Source organism: Lutjanus erythropterus, chromosome 5 (genome assembly GCF_056507025.1).
Source record: "Lutjanus erythropterus isolate fLutEry1 chromosome 5, fLutEry1.hap2, whole genome shotgun sequence".
Lineage (NCBI taxonomy): Eukaryota > Metazoa > Chordata > Actinopteri > Lutjaniformes > Lutjanidae > Lutjanus > Lutjanus erythropterus.
The window spans coordinates 31873610-31889418 of NC_139321.1; the positions used below are offsets into that span (position 1 = coordinate 31873610).

The following is a 15809-nucleotide window of genomic DNA, read 5'->3' on the forward strand; positions in this document are numbered from 1 at the left end:
CCTTTGAGAAAAAATGTTGGCCAAATCAATAGAGCACAACTGGGTTGAGTCTGTCCCTTTAAAATTTTTAAAGAACTTGATTATTGTGCTAAATCCATGTCAAAAAGGCAGCCATTTTAAAAGTTAAACCTCCTCAAGTGTTAAGTCAAAGTTAATACTGGATTACATTTTAAATTGGAGCTTAAAGTTTTGGTGCAACAGAGATAAATTTGATCTAGGTTTAGGTAACTAAACTGAGGCTTAAAGAGATATTTAATTTTAACCTTTCTTGATTTTAGACAAGTTTGGCTCAACATAATTTTAAGTTAAACCATGATTTAATCATGTTTAAAAGTTAATCCTTGTTTGTGCAACCCAGCCATAAGCATCAGTCTGTTAGGGAACAAGAGGAAGGCCACCATAGCATTTTGATTGTGTTGTCATGGAGACGGGTGTCTACTGCCACATGTGACATGTCAATGCCTTTATCCGCCCAACATGATCAAACACTCAGTAGCAGCAGTTGACAATATTGCAGCAACATTTCTGAATTTCAAAATAAGTACACCAAGGCACTTGAACTTGAGTAAATCAGTTTTTGACATACTTATCTGTTAAGGCAAACACAGTTGACTTTGGCACAATGGCTTTATTCTAAATAGCTTCCCTGCCCACGCATCTCATGTTCAACAGCCATTTAAAGAGAAACTTAAACCAGCTGAAAATGTTGTTTTTATCTGTTATTAAACCAGCGGTTTAAATGGATAGTTAGGATTTTTTGAGGTGGAGTTGTATGAGGTTCCTATAGTTAGTGCGTTACCATTATTATTTCTTAGTGTTACTGTGTGACTTTGGTGAATCCAAACTAACCATTTACAACACCAAAGTCACCCAGTAACACAAACTAAGTGGTTGAAGCAGTGGTCGCCCAGCAACTCTTGTTTTGTGCAAGGTAAAATTGCTGTTTTTGCCAAAGGAGTCTGGTGGCTGGTGGGCCGGTGTCCCATCAGAAAAGGCTGTCTGACAGAAAGGTAATGCAGTGAAAGTATTTGAAACATAGTGCACACCTACACTGACAGTTTTTTTAGGTGGACATTTTTTAAGTGGCTAATACACATTTTGTTGCTGATCCTGTCCACAGCGGTTCACTCCTCTTTGCTTCTCCCGACTGGGGACAGATAGACTGGCATCTACTGTAGGTGATACACTGACGATCAATAAGTACCTCATACAAACCCACTTCAAATAACCCCACCTCTCCCTTTCAGTTACTCTTATGTTATATGAATGGGTCGGTCAATTAAAACTAATTTTAAATCTCAGCAGCTCAGTATGACTTCACTATTGTTGATTTGAATGGGAATTCCTGATTTATAATGTGAAACTGTTAGTGAATAGCAGATGTCTTTAGATTTTTGTGTCAAACCTTGTGCGGCTCCAAGTCTGGTGTGCAACAGCAAACTAAAGAATAACACAATATTAGAACAAACTGTTAAACCATCTCTGTGAAAAGAGTCTTTTATGTTTTGTCAAAGAACTCACATGTGAGGAAGATGTCCATTATATAGTGAAGCAGGTTAGCTAGGCACATACAGTTCCCTTTTTTCTCCAAGAGGGAGGCAACAAAAGACTGCCGCCTTTTCCTTGTTGTGGAATCAAGGGCTCTCTTCTCTCTCAGCCCTCCTCTCTCAGTGTCCAAAGCCTCCCACACATCAGCACTCACATTAACATCATGCAAATACACTTGGAAAATATAAAATTCATTGGGTTAGGGTATATATTTATATAGATTTATACATACATATAAATTCATATACTTTTAAGGAATGTTAATCTATTTTGCTGTGTATTTTTTCTCCTTACAAGGTACAAAATAACTTTTCATACTATGTATAACACAATATATAATCAACATATTAAAAAACAACTTATCAGTCCTTTTATCATCTTTTAGAAAAGAAAATCCATAATAAAAATAAGTTCTATGTTTTTTCTCACTTATATCTTACAATATATTTTCTCTCTGTCAAAAAACACGCACACATGTCCCATTTTTGTTTTTGTTTGTGGTTTCTCTTGGCAGCAAATTGGTGGCGGTCAAACTGAAGAAAAAAAATCACATAATGGTGGTGCTCGTCGACGTGGAAAGATCTCAGAACGACAGCCTCGTTGACGTGCAGAATTCACAAAATGGCAGCGGTGGGTGTTGCAAAAACAAACTAACAAACTGCGGTGCTGCTGTTACAACGGGCACTTGGAGCAGCCGCATTCCAGAGCAGTTTCCATCTCCTCGGAATACGAGGTGCCGTCGGTGCAGCGGAAAACCACCTTCCTCCTCCTGCTCTTGGTGACGCCGCAGCAAACGCCTGTGGGTGCTGCCGCCTGGCAGGATCGGGGACAATCCATGCGGGGAATCTTGCTGGTGGACGTGCATGTTCTCATCGGGTGATGGCGCTTCAGCTGCTCCCTCACCATCTCTCCTTGACATGTGAGCTCTGGACAGGAGAGAGGGCATAAAACATGCATTATATGGACTGATCTCAAAATGATTTTCTCTTGATTGCTATCTCCTACACTAATGGTCAAGTCTAGATGGTAACCCCAACAAAAGAATTTATTACATGGCTTTGTTAAATACTCAATTGAAGAAATATTGTAATTGGTCAGGTCATTAAGGTTTGTTATTTTTGTATAAAAAGAAGAAGAACAGACATTTCTACAGTCTTATAAATACAGATGCTAACTAGAACCATAAAGGGTTCATTGGCTTGTCCCCCTAAGGGAACGTAGAACCAATAAGAAAGGTCACACTTGAAACCTTCTCAGAGAGCTCTACCTACAAAAGGTTATACCTAGAACCATCTTTGAAAGGTTTCACCCAGAAACTCCTATAGAAATGTTCTACAGAGAACACTTCTAGGGTGTTTTTATCTAGAACACACTCAGGAAGATCTACCAAGAGCCCTTTTAGCCCTGAAGAACTCTTTTTTTTTCTCAAAAGGGTTCATTGGAAGAAAGAAAAGGGTTCTTAATAACTTAATAACTTAGTCTTACAAAGAACCCTTGACAAATCCTGTCTTCAAAATAGGCTTCTTCAGAGGCAAATGGTTCTGGGTAGAACCTCAGCCCTTCAGGGTCAACCTTTTTGAAACCCTTACTTCTATGCTTAGTAACCATGTAATAAGTAGGATGACTAATAATTCAAGACCCCTTTGCTTCAGGAACAGTCAGGGTTTATTGCACGATCATAACCTGAACATTATCCTTTACATGAAACATAATTAGTTTGTACATCTGGCAGAATGAAGAGATAACACCTACAAATCCAGTGAGAATTCTCCAAATCTTGGTGTACCATGTAGACATGACCTCTTCTAATAGTTTCCACTGTACCTGTGTCACAGGTGGGTCCGGTGTACCCTGGCTGACAGTGGCAGACGGGCTCTCCTCCCTCTGACACGCGACACTCCCCGTGTCCACAGCGCTGCCCCCTGCAGGCCGGAGGCTCCTGCCGTCGGTCACAGTACTGACCCTGGTAGCCTTCATTGCATTTACAGCTGTAAGACTGACCCTTCGGCACACACAGACCATGAGCACATCTGGAGGAAGAAGAAGGACAGAGGTAAGACAGGTTGGAGAAGATGGGTAATTTTTTTTCTGTACTATTGAGTGGTGAGGAAAGCTGATCAAAGGTTTTGGACATAAGACTTAAAACTGACATAAAACTGCTCAAATATCAACACTTCCTTTTTCTCTTATCAATATAATTTATGGGAGTACAACTGGCTTGTTCTGAAAAGCACTATGTAAATACAAGGATTGTTAAAACAGTGTTTGAGAACATGTTACCATCTTAAGTTTCTGCTGTCTTACCTGCTGTTCTGACAGGGGTTCGGTGCTATCGTCTGGTCACACAGGGCACCGGTGCGTCCTGGAGGACAATCACACGTTACACCCATCTCTCCTCCCTCCCTGCACGCACCCTGGGCACAAACACTGCAGGAATGACACCCTGCACGAATGGCATCACCCTGGTGACAGAACAAGGAAGAGAGAAAATACTGTGAGTGGAGGCTGAGTAGGAGGGCCTTTTAATTGACAAGAACAGAGGAACAAAACATTACAAATGTACTGATGCTGCATGAATGCTACAGCCTCCGTCATCACTGGAAGTTCAGTTCAAATATAGCTCTGAAGTGGAGAGATGACGTCTTCTTTCCTTTTCTTGCTTCCATGTGTGTGTTCATGAGTGAATGAGTGGGTGAGTGTGTGTGTGAGATCACTGTACCTACAGACTGTCTGCAGCTAATGTCAAACACTGCTGGACCAATCAGCCTATGTTTTGCACCATCATGACTGTATAATGAAGAACCACTGTGATTTGGAATTTTTGAAAAAACTTGAAAAACCTTTTTTTTGGTTTTTGGATTTCGCCATCACCAGTGATGCATGGCAGCGCGATATCATCACTCACTTTAACTCAAAGATCAGAAAAAAGCTTTATCCTGTTCAGTTTCCTCGCTGAGTCACCAGTTTTGTAATAAGCGATGGTATAATTGGCACACTGGCTCACATTCTACAGTATATACACAAGGGCACTTTTCTCTTTTTGAATCTTGCCCATGTAATTACCTTGCCCTCGACCCCCTGTGGTCGCGCTCCTCCTGCTGCTCTGAAACTCAGATCCTGAGGCTCGCCGTTGATTCGGACATTGTGAATGCAGCCATTAAAAGCCTGAGGGGAACGTTCAGGGCCAGGTCGCAGGCCTGAAGCCACCACCTGAGACGGTACGCCTGGGTAACAGAGGAGGCAGGAGGGTATGAAAAAGAAGGAGAAGAAAGAGAAATTAGAGTTGAGAAATGAATGTGAAGAAAACATGTTAAACAGAAAATAAAAGAAAGAAACATGAAAGGAGGATTGCTTTATTACTGTAATACACTTCACTCATCTCTGGTTTCATTCTTGGTTGATTGCTGTAGAACAAAACAATGTTCCAGCACAAATACAGCGTCATAGCTCTCACTTTTGAACAATAACATTGTGTTTCTTTCTACTACTTGAGAAAAAGTTCTCTTTCTCCCCTTTTCTGAGTAATAGTTGAGCAAAAACAGTCGCCGACCGCCTCACCACATCCTTTGCTGTGATTTTGTGTGCATGTCTATGTGAATGCATGTTGAGGGTGACTGTATTTGTATGTACTCATGCATGGAAAACATGTACTCAAAACCACAAAAAGGAAGCTAAGGGCAGGCAAAAGTAACATCTGTGTGTTCAGAACATGTGTTTATGAATGTGGATTGATGTGTGTGCGTGCGTGTTCGTGTGTGTGTGTGTGGGTGGGTGGGTGTGTGCGTACCTCCTATGTACAGTTGGGTGTTGTGGTCGACGGAGGGCTGGCGCGCTAGCTTGCCCAGACTCTTTGGGGCACCATTATCCACCACAAGGCTCAGTGAACGGTTCTGAATCAACAGCTCAACCGTGTGGAAAAGTCCGTCATTCACCGACTCCACGCTGTAACACACACACACACACAGGAAGGAGAGATTTTCAGTATGGTTCCTATTATGATAAATTACTGTTGAATTCTACACCAGACAGGAGAATTAGGGAGGAAAAAACATGATGGAGTAAATTGGAAAAGCTAGACACAAAACAGACTCCAAACATTTTCAAGTCAAACATTTTTTTTTCTTTGTTTTGTTGTGTTTGCAAATCGACCAAACTAAATGAAAAAGAAATTAGGGAAATGTGCGTTGAAATGTTATTCTCAGACATTAAACAGACTGATTACATCCTCGATGCAGTGTTCTTTTCTGGATGGGGGATTAAAATGTGCTCCTGATCTAGGCCATTGTTTCCTAACATGGGGGTTGAAGCCCACAGTGGGTCCCCTAACAGGGTAGTTTATTCTCTTGGGCTGAGACTAAATTTACAGAATTTAAAGGGACAGTTCGGAGCATTTGAGTAAGTTTTTATGAGATACTTATGGACACAGAGTAGATGTTTGTTTGGAGAAGCAGAGAGGAGAAAATCTAAGCAACGATCTGTGCACAAGGTCAGAAACAAAACATATTTTAGCCACTTAAAAAAATCAGTACCAGTTTAAGTGTGCACTGTGCTTAGAACATTTTCACAGCTTTACTTTGCTGTCAGACAGGAAACCATTGCTATATAAGACAAATATTGCTCTCACCAAACCAACCAAACTCCATAGGTGAAATTAATTATTTTACCCAGCAGAATACTGCAGTTGCTGATTAACTACTGCTTAAATTTGTTTGTTTGTTTGTGTTACTGTGTGACAAAAGGCACACAATAATAGAAACAAAACTATCACACCAGGCAGCGGTACACCTGTGTTCTGAGGGGTAAAATGACTGATTTTGCCTGTGGAGTTTGGCTGATTTGGAGAGAGTGATATTTGGCTTGTTTCACAATGGTTTCCTATCAGAAAAGGCTTTCTGATGGCAAAGAAAAGCGGTGAAAATATTGTAAATGTAGTGTTCACTTTAACTTTATTTGGGTGGACCTTTATTAAATGAGCAATATGTAACAAGCGCACATCTTAAAATGTGTACTGCAGTCCAAATAGGAAGTTCAATTAAATAAATCCTACATTAAAGGTTTTAAGTAAACTGATCAGATGTTTATAACTGTCAGTGGTCTGTCAATTTAAAGTTAATACACACTCTGGAGTTGGAGCTCAGGAACTGCCTGTCTTACTGTCTGCCAGACTCCATTAACATATTGCTCAATTTAAGAATTATAAACATCTGCTCCTTTTGAAAGATCATTCATGATTTCTTATGATTCAGACACAGACACTTACTCATTTGGTAAACATTCGGCATTAAGATGAATTAATGTGAAACTTATTATGAAAGTTATAAAAGTAAATATATTACAGATTTCTCCTTGAAGAACCTTTTGTTGTTGACCCTGTCCAAAGCAGTACATTGCTTAGCTTCCATGTACTTCCAGTACTCCTCTCTGCTTCTCCTAACAGGGATCAAGCCATCTACTGTAGGTAACACACTTACTATTGTTAAGAATCTCATGGTGGACCACTTCAGATATTACGAACTATCCCTTTAATGGTCAGCCCCAGCCAGTTTAAACCATTGTGTTAAAGACAGAGACTTTCTTACTAGAGTTCTGATATTTTTTTTGAAGAAGTAAATGTTTCCACTGAAGAAGAGCCTGCAGTGAACCCAGATTGTGACCTTTTGCACCATGTCTGACCCTGGGAAGAAAGTGTGTGTGTTTGCGTGTGAATGTGTCTTTGAGAGGATCCCCACTAAACGGTTTTTGCTGGAGGGGAGACAGACAGCTGTAGAGACAGTGGTTTGGCAAAGCCGAAAGAGGGAGAGCGAGAGACAGAGAGGGAAAGAGAGGTGGATGATGGCGGGGTGGTGAAGTTGACTGTGCCTCCGTTCACCCAAGTTCCTCCTGCCCTGAACCCGGAGAGAGCAAGCAGAACATCAAAAACACAAAAGAACAAGTGACGCCCCCCTTTCAGTTGGTGGTCTGCTTCAGACTCCCACAGCTAAACATCAAGACAATACATCTCTTTGTCTGCCGCCGCTTGCTGGCTAACTAGCTAAGGAGCCTCCAGTCAGCTTTGATTGACAGCTGTTTACAAAGCATTCAGATTACAGTGATGTTACATTAACAGCCAATGGAGCAGGGTTGTGAGTTCTGGAGGCAGGCCAGTGTGACTTTCCTAGAAAATGCTGACCATACAAAAAAGGAGAAAAACAGGGAACGGAGCAGATGCTGTAACATGAGGAGAAGAGGAAGGAGAAGAGATAATCATGATTAAAGAGATGGAGAAAAAGATTACGAGGGTAAAGAAGTAGAACAATAAGAGGATGGAAAACATGAGATGAAAAAATAATGAAGAACAATTCCCAGCAGTTAATAGTCATCTAGTACAACTGTGCACATAAACATATACTGTGATGTTTTGTATTGGTGGGACCTTAGTTAGATTTTTTAATGTTGGCTTTCCATGTATAGCATTAAGAAGGATTTCATGAGAACAAATTAACAGGTTAATGGGTATTACAATATGCTGTAAAATGAATACTGGATAGATTATTTGATATAGGGTTGTATGAGGTACAAAGTCAGTGTAATATCTCCAGTAGACTGCGGCCTGCAAACCCTCACTTTGAGGAAGCACCAGCACAGGAGCCAAGCAATGTAGTGCTGTGGACAAAAAGTATTTTAACCAATTAAAAAGAATAATATCAATTTAAGAGCACACTATATCTAGAATATTTTCATGACTTTACCTTGCCATAAGGATAGACTGCCAATATATGAGTGAAAAATATTGCTCTCTCCAAACCAACCAAACTCCATTGGTGAAATCAGCAATTTTATCTCACAGAACACAGACTTTGCTGCTACCTCAATCTGTTAGTTTGTTTATGTTATTGTGTGACTTCTGTGTTTTAAAAGGATAGTTTTGATTCACCGCAGTCACACAATAACACAAAAACTAACAAACTGAGGCAGCGGTAGATCAGCAACTCCTGTGTTCTGCAAAGTAAAATCACTGATTTCCCTAATGCAGTCTGGTGGAACAAGACAGAGTGATAATTGGCTAATATAACGTCAGTTTCCCACTGGAATAGGCTGTCTGATGGGAAGGTAAAGCAGTGAAAACATTTCTGAATATAGCATAGACTTGAACTGATAATATTTTTTTCCAGTATGTTTTGTTACTGACTCTGTCCACAGCAGTACATTACTAAGCTTCTGTGCTGCTCTGCTTCTCCAAACTGGGGGCATGTCAACAGGCATTTACTATAGGTAATACACTAACAATCCCTTTAAATACAGTTTTAAGGCTTTGATCTAAATATAGAGTAGTCAGTTAATACTAGCAGCTGTGTCGGTGTAAGCAGAGTAGTAGTAGTAGAAGTAATAATGCCAGCATTAGTCACAGTATGAATGTAACTAAATGAATAAGTAGCAGTTATGACTAGAAGCATTCTGAGCTGAAATGAAAGGTCAAAGTACTGTTTCTCACTCTTCTCCTCACTGCAGAAAGAGTGATAATAAAGAAACACTGAATACTTTTTGATTTTGCCTCATCCAAATTGTCCATTTAAACCTGTGACTCCACTGGTTTCAAAAGGAAGATTGTATGCACTCTTATGGCAAAATGTCCCACTGCTGGCTTTATTTATTACCTCAGTAAATCGTTTGCTATTGAGTTTCAAGTCCTTTTCTATACAGCATGATGTTCATTTTGTGAATTTAGGTGCCATTTGTAGTAAAAGTAAAGTGGATGATGAAGCAGGGTATGCTCTACGGTGTGGCTACCTTGTGATTGACAAGTCATTCTCAGTGAGTTTGTGTGGTGCAAAGCACCAGGCTTATGAAAATCAAACAGCATGGTCAAAGTAGGCAGCGCTGATCAAATATGGATCAAGATTCTGTCTTGCCTATTTCTTGTGACCAATATTTGCAGAAACATATTTTAGTGCACTGTTTGGCTGTAATACAAGAAAAACTGTGACCTGGTGGGTCACTATTATTTCCTGCTGAACGGACGAGCCAAAACCGAACACCTCCCAACTCGCAGTACGTCACCCACCAGCTCCACACTCTTGTCCAAAGTATGGTGACTTCTGTTTCCAAAACAACAAAGATGGCATCAGCCAGACTCAAGACTTCAAAATAGAAAGCTACACACTAATGGGTGATGCCACAGTGGGTTTACACGTGGGTATTACATGTAAGGGATAATGTACAATGAGCAGGTCAATATTGCAATTAAACCCTGACAGGGTGGTGCAGGACCCCAACATGAAGCTTATTATGCAGCTACTTACTACAAAAATAATTTGATACGAAATATTAATTTAAAAATGATTTTCACTGATTTAAAAATGATTTTATTGCTCCTCAAGAGTCTATAAGCTGTTCTTCATAGCAACGGTCTGCTATACAGAAATGACAGACCTTTGAATGCTGTAACTGACCAATTTAACAAAGCCATGTAATAAACAAACAATAATTTAGCTTGTACGCTGTATTTGACTATCTATGAAATGAAATAACTTTATAAACTGAATGCAAATTTGCATTGATGCGTTGCTTGGACAGATGAGTAGCAAAACCATTTATTCAATCAACAATGGCAACAAGAAAACATACTGTTCTCCTGGACATCAATCTAGTTCAGCATTTAGCTGGCGGTTTTTAAAATAAGAGCTTCTACTTCACTGCAGAGCCGACGCAGACACATACATGGTTTCCATTAGGAGCCATGTAATTTAATAATGATCTCAAACAGGCCTGCTGCAACCAAGCAAAAATGATGGTCTGCTAGCCTGAAAGATTAGCTCACTATCTCACAGTGCTCCTCCCCTATCTTCACTTTGTATTCCCTTTCTTGATTTGGCTTTTATCTTCTTTCCATACATCTCCTATCTGTCTCTTCTTTCCTTTCTTTCTCTACATCATCCCCCTCATCTCCTGGTTTCTTCTCTTCTCTTTTTGTGCCGCTGTGCCCTCCTTTCCCTCCCTTCACAAGAGTCCTTCCTACTCCTTTTACTCTTTTAAGGCTTCTCCGCTCTCATTCTTGAAGCACTTCATCCCCTTTTAAATTTGTTCAAGTGTCTGGAAAGCGAAATTAAACAAGCTGCTCACACAGCTGAGGACATTCTCAAACTGATTTCGTGCTCAGGTTTGAACTTCACACACTCATTTTGGGACACAGACGCACACACTCTCTGAGCTGTGAATTGGTGTGACACAGAAGCTCCACCGGGTGGCAGTAGAGGACTAATGGTCAGTGGTTCCCCACGTCCGAGCAGATGCCAGACCTGCAGGGGAGTGTGTTTGTGTGTGTTTGATGTTTGCCAGTATCAGGCTTCATTAGTGTTTGGCCCGATAGATGTTTTCCATAACCCCACTGAGACATGTTTGTGTGTGTGTTTAACATATTACAAATATATGAATATATAAATACTGGTTATCTCTGATAACCCCATGTTTAAGTAGGATAGACTGGGGACATCTGCACACAGGGGACAGTCGCAACAAATCTTATTTTTTTCTTCATGAACTGCATTTTTGTCACACTGTTCTGACCTTCTGTATGAATTAATCTAAGCTTACTTAGTTTGAATCCTTATTTTCTTGACTTCTGGTTAGCCTGTGTCTCAATCAATGTGTGTAGCTAATGTTGATGTTTTGTCACAGCTGATAAAGTGAGGGCGATTGAAACACATCTTTGCAGCTGTTCCCAAGCTAAATAAATAAATAATATTATTATATCATGGTAAAACAATGCACATTTTCAGAATACTATGCTTATTGAGAGATTGGAGTCAGTTGCAACATGTGACTTCTTCCTTTCAATTAACCATTCCAAACCATGTGTCATATATAATCGTCTTTAAATGGTATGGGTAACTAGCAGACAGCTGTAAGTATAAAGATTTCGTTGGTCTCATCCAAATAGAATAACTGAGAGGAAAGCAAAAAGCAGCAGTCCTCATTGTCCCCTATATATTTTTGTGGATGCTGTGTGAGGAGCATTTCTACTTTTATGATCAATACACAGCTGAATCTACGTGTGTGCGCATACCTATGTGTGTATTTCAGATTCTTTGAAGTTGGCTGTGTTGGCCCTGCATATCAGTAAAAATCCAGCCCATTATGGACTTCAATAAAAAACAAACACACAGCCGTACAGATTCCGACTGCCTCTCTCTTTTACTCTCATTGTGTTCGCCCGAACCCACAAGAGACGTCAATTTCCTGTCGGTCCTGAATCAAATACACCCTGAATGAATGAGCATATACACACACAAATAAACTTTGGTACTTAAAAAGAACTTCCTAAAAACCAAAAACTGGCTTTTTTAAAAAAAAAAATATAACTGAATCAAATACAAACCCAGAAGTAATTACAGGTTGTTGAGTATATCGCAAACTGAAAAAATAAAAAAAACATTTGGATTAGAAACAACCGCGCAGATCCACTTACACTGTTAAATCTAATTAGGCACCGCTATCATTTACTTACAATGTTTCTGAACCACATATGCCGTGTGTGTATTTGACAGTGAACCTTGTGTGTTTGTGAATGATTATATATTTATATATGTGTGCGTTCTTAAGTGTGTGTTTGTTTTCCTGTCTGTGTGTACATACATGTGCTGTCTTTATAAACTATGTGTGCATTAGTGTCTCTATGTATTCGCATGTTTGTGAGCGAGCATGTATGTAAGTGTCTGTGTATATGTGTGTGTAAGGCTGTGTTTGTGTGTATGTGTGTGTGTGTTTAGCAGCCCAATCTGATTAAAATGATGTTCAGCAGACAGGCATCCCGGTCCCATATTGCCGTGGTAACCTCAATTAGTCATTGCTGAGACGGCAGCTGCTGAACAGCGAGCTCCTTCACTGTTTTCTTTCTCCATTTCTTTTTTTTTTTCAGCTTTCATTAAAGCGGGACGACCAGTTCAGATGAAATTTGTACTTTTCAGAAGTGGATTCGCAGCGTTCTGAAGGAGAAAGCAGAGCTCATTGTTTCAGGCCTATTAGGTTTCAGTATTAGAATGTCTGAATTGCCTCTGAGCATTTTAAACTTATAATGTTCAAGGATTGTCTGATTGTTTGTTTTAACCACAGCCCTGTGGTTTGTAAGAGCCGCATTCAGGTCAGACATTCAGTCACTCATCTAAATCGGGTATAAACTTGTATCTGAATAGAAACTTGCCTGTACAAGTTGTAGTTGCAGTTACAGTCTAAGTTATGACTGTATATATACATATAGTAGCTTTAACCTTTTTACATAATGTCCACAATGTTCTACTTATTTTAGACGCCAAACATCAGGAGACACTGAGTTCATTTGTTGGTGTAGCTATACAGTGACACATGGCATACACTGAATATTGCAGGTTGCCCCAGGGGTGGATTTAGTCATTTTGTGGCCTGAGGCAAACACAGATATGAGACCCTCCTCATCCCTTTTTACTGTTTTTCAATCCTTGAATAATTAAGTCATAAAAGCAAACTTTTATTCATGGTGGAATGCTGAGGATGAATTGAGGAGTCTCACAATCTAATGAAAGAAGTTGCTCTGTAGTCTTGGGGGTACGACAGCGGCTACTTCTGTATTTCTTGCCAGATGGCAGCAGGCTGAACAAGTAGTGGCTGGGTGGGTATTGTTTTTTAGTATCCTCAAGCTTCCTCATTTTTCCAACACCGCTGGACTAGCTTCACTTCATTTTCCAAGCTGTACACCATGGCAAGCCGTTTGTTTACATGAGTCGGCTACTGTCTTCGTGAATCTTTTCCGTAAATACTCATTAAGAACTCCTACCCAACTCTTCTGAAACGCAGCTGGTTTGCACTGTAAACTATAAATGAGATAAATATTTATCTCCATTGTTTGTGCACATTCATGACATCTGTCAGATCCCGAACACCTCAGCACAGGAATCTGAACCTACTCGGATTATATCTTCAGCGTATGATCCCTCACTGGCTTCCCAACCACTTAAACTTCCAGCTATGCTGAATGGAAGCACTGCAGCCAGGGACTAAACCCTGCAGTGGCTGGAAAGTGTTTGGTTTCACACCTAAGTTTGTCTGGTGTCATTATTTAAGTCATTATTCTCTTATACAAATTGTCACAACTGTCTCAAAATGAAAAAGGTGATACCTTTGCTTAATATTCATTGTTATTCAGTAAAATATTTGGTCATAGGTATTCATTGTTTACTTTGTGCAGTAGGGTTAGCATCTTCACCTTTATCTTCTCTTTTCCAACCATCCATCATCATTCCTTCTCACCCTAGTTCTGTCTTTTTTGTCTCCATTCTGTCCATTCTACCATCCATCACTTTCTCTTTCCTCCCTTCATGTATACATCCCATCCCTGCATCCCTCCCTCCGCTGCCCCTGACGACAAACAGTAGATTCTTCCTCTCTTTGACCTGACAGGAGATTAGTGTGGCATTAGCAAAGGGCAGCACATTAATACTCAACAAACACACACACGCTGTCTGTCTCTCCTGCACACACAAGCATGTTCAGGTAACAGTGGGCATGCATAACCACTTTCATCTGTTGCTAATGAGGGCAAATTGAAGGACTTGTGCAGCCTCCCCTATAGCTCTTTCTGTCACTCTCTCGCCCTCCTCTTCTTTTTCTCTACAAATGCAATACTCACCAACTTGTGTGCATCTCTTTTTTATTTCATTATCATTCCCTCTGCCTTCCAAACCGTGACTCTTTCTGTCCACCCTGCTGAGAGCCCTCCTCTTTTTTTTTTCTTCCTTCGATGTATTCGCCCTCTCTTATCCTCCCTCTCTATTTTAAAATCCAATTTCTCTGTTTCAGTGCAGGTTGTACCTCCTATCCAGATGTCATCTAGGCAAGTGTGCATCTGTCTATAGGTGTATACCCATGCATAATTTAGCTTTGTATCCTTTCTTCATGCTTGTGTGTGTCCATGTACAGCTGACAATATGTGTACCTCAGCCTAGATGCCTGCTTCAGGCCTTGTCTTTGTCCTGCTACACCACTCTCCCTTATAGAAAACCTAAGAGTTTAATATACAGGATTTGTTGGTTGCTGTTTGTAAACAGTTGGCCCCTCCACTATGACTCAAGGAGCAGAGAGAGGTAGAGAGGAATATTGGACCTGACATGATGACAGTACAGTCAGTCATACAACTACAACTAGCATTGTTCATTATTGCCCTGTGTTCATCAAAGCTTTTTTTCTGCATGAGAGCATTTTGGAGGCACATTATAACAGCTGAGATGCTTTGGTTGCTATGATACCAAGTATCATAGCAGTAGCAAAGGCAGATCATGTTAGTTTGTATTATGATGACCATTTTACATTAATGAGAGGTCAAAATAATGCTGAACATTTGCTGAATGACTAAATATTTGTTTCATAACAGATAATAAATCATTTAAAATCTTTTAGAAGGAGTAGATGTTCATAACGGCTAAATTGGGCAATTTGTTAATGGAGTCTGGCAGACAATGAGACAGTCACTTAACTCCAACTCCAGAGCAGTGTGTCTTTGTTTCAGGATAGTGGGCTTAACTTTACATCAACGGCTGATCAATTTACAGCGTACAACTTGTCCTTACTTCTTGTTGTCACACTATAACTTTGTCTTGCAGACAACTCACTTCAACTGCAGTCTACTCGTAATTGTCACACATTGATCCTTTAAAACTGAGGTGACTGTTTAATCTCCCATTTTACCAGCACTAGTTTTACACAGTGTGCCTTGATCTGGCCTCGACTGTTACATTTCAGCTCGTCTTCAAAAACTGGCTAGAACATAATGCCCTTCCTGGCTCTCTGGTTTCTACACAAGATAACCGACCCAAGGATCGCTCAGAAACATCCCAGGGACTGGCACCGGTCCCTGGCCCTCAGTTGTACAACCGCAGTAACTGTATGGACAGTGCCATGTTCGGGATCTGCCAGAATTGCTGTGCTCAGATTGTGGTGGTTAAATGGTTACGCCATTCTGGACAGTATCAGTTGAGTGGTGGCAGGACTTTCTGCTGTGCCTGCCTGGCTGTGTGGTTGGAGTCAGTTTACGATGTATTTCCAAATTAGGGCAGATAAGACAGAACATTTGCAATACTCAGACTCACGCAATCAAAAGATGGCACATACAAAGGAATACATGCACTCTTAGAAATAAAGGTGCTAACTAGAACCATAAAAGGTCTTCAGCTTGTTCTCACAGGAGAACCCTTTTTGGTTCCCGGTAGGATCCTTTATAAAAGTTCCACTCTGAACCTCCTATGAGAGGTTCTACA

The 15809-nt window shown here is 40.4% G+C and overlaps 1 protein-coding gene across 2 annotated transcripts in view; it reads right to left on the reverse strand.

Annotated features, from left to right (window-relative positions):
• Positions 1-1481: 1481 nt before the first annotated feature.
• slit3 (slit homolog 3 (Drosophila)) overlaps positions 1482-15809 on the reverse strand; it is a 361584-nt gene continuing 347256 nt past the window's right edge. For both annotated transcript variants that reach the window (XM_084719660.1, XM_084719661.1), the window contains 5 exons: positions 5336-5490; positions 4612-4772; positions 3853-4010; positions 3373-3578; positions 1482-2474 (listed from right to left, as the gene is read on the reverse strand). In XM_084719660.1, coding sequence (XP_084575786.1) covers positions 2221-2474; positions 3373-3578; positions 3853-4010; positions 4612-4772; positions 5336-5490 — 934 coding nt within the window. In that variant the 3' untranslated portion in view covers positions 1482-2220. The remainder of the gene's footprint in view (positions 2475-3372; positions 3579-3852; positions 4011-4611; positions 4773-5335; positions 5491-15809) is intronic.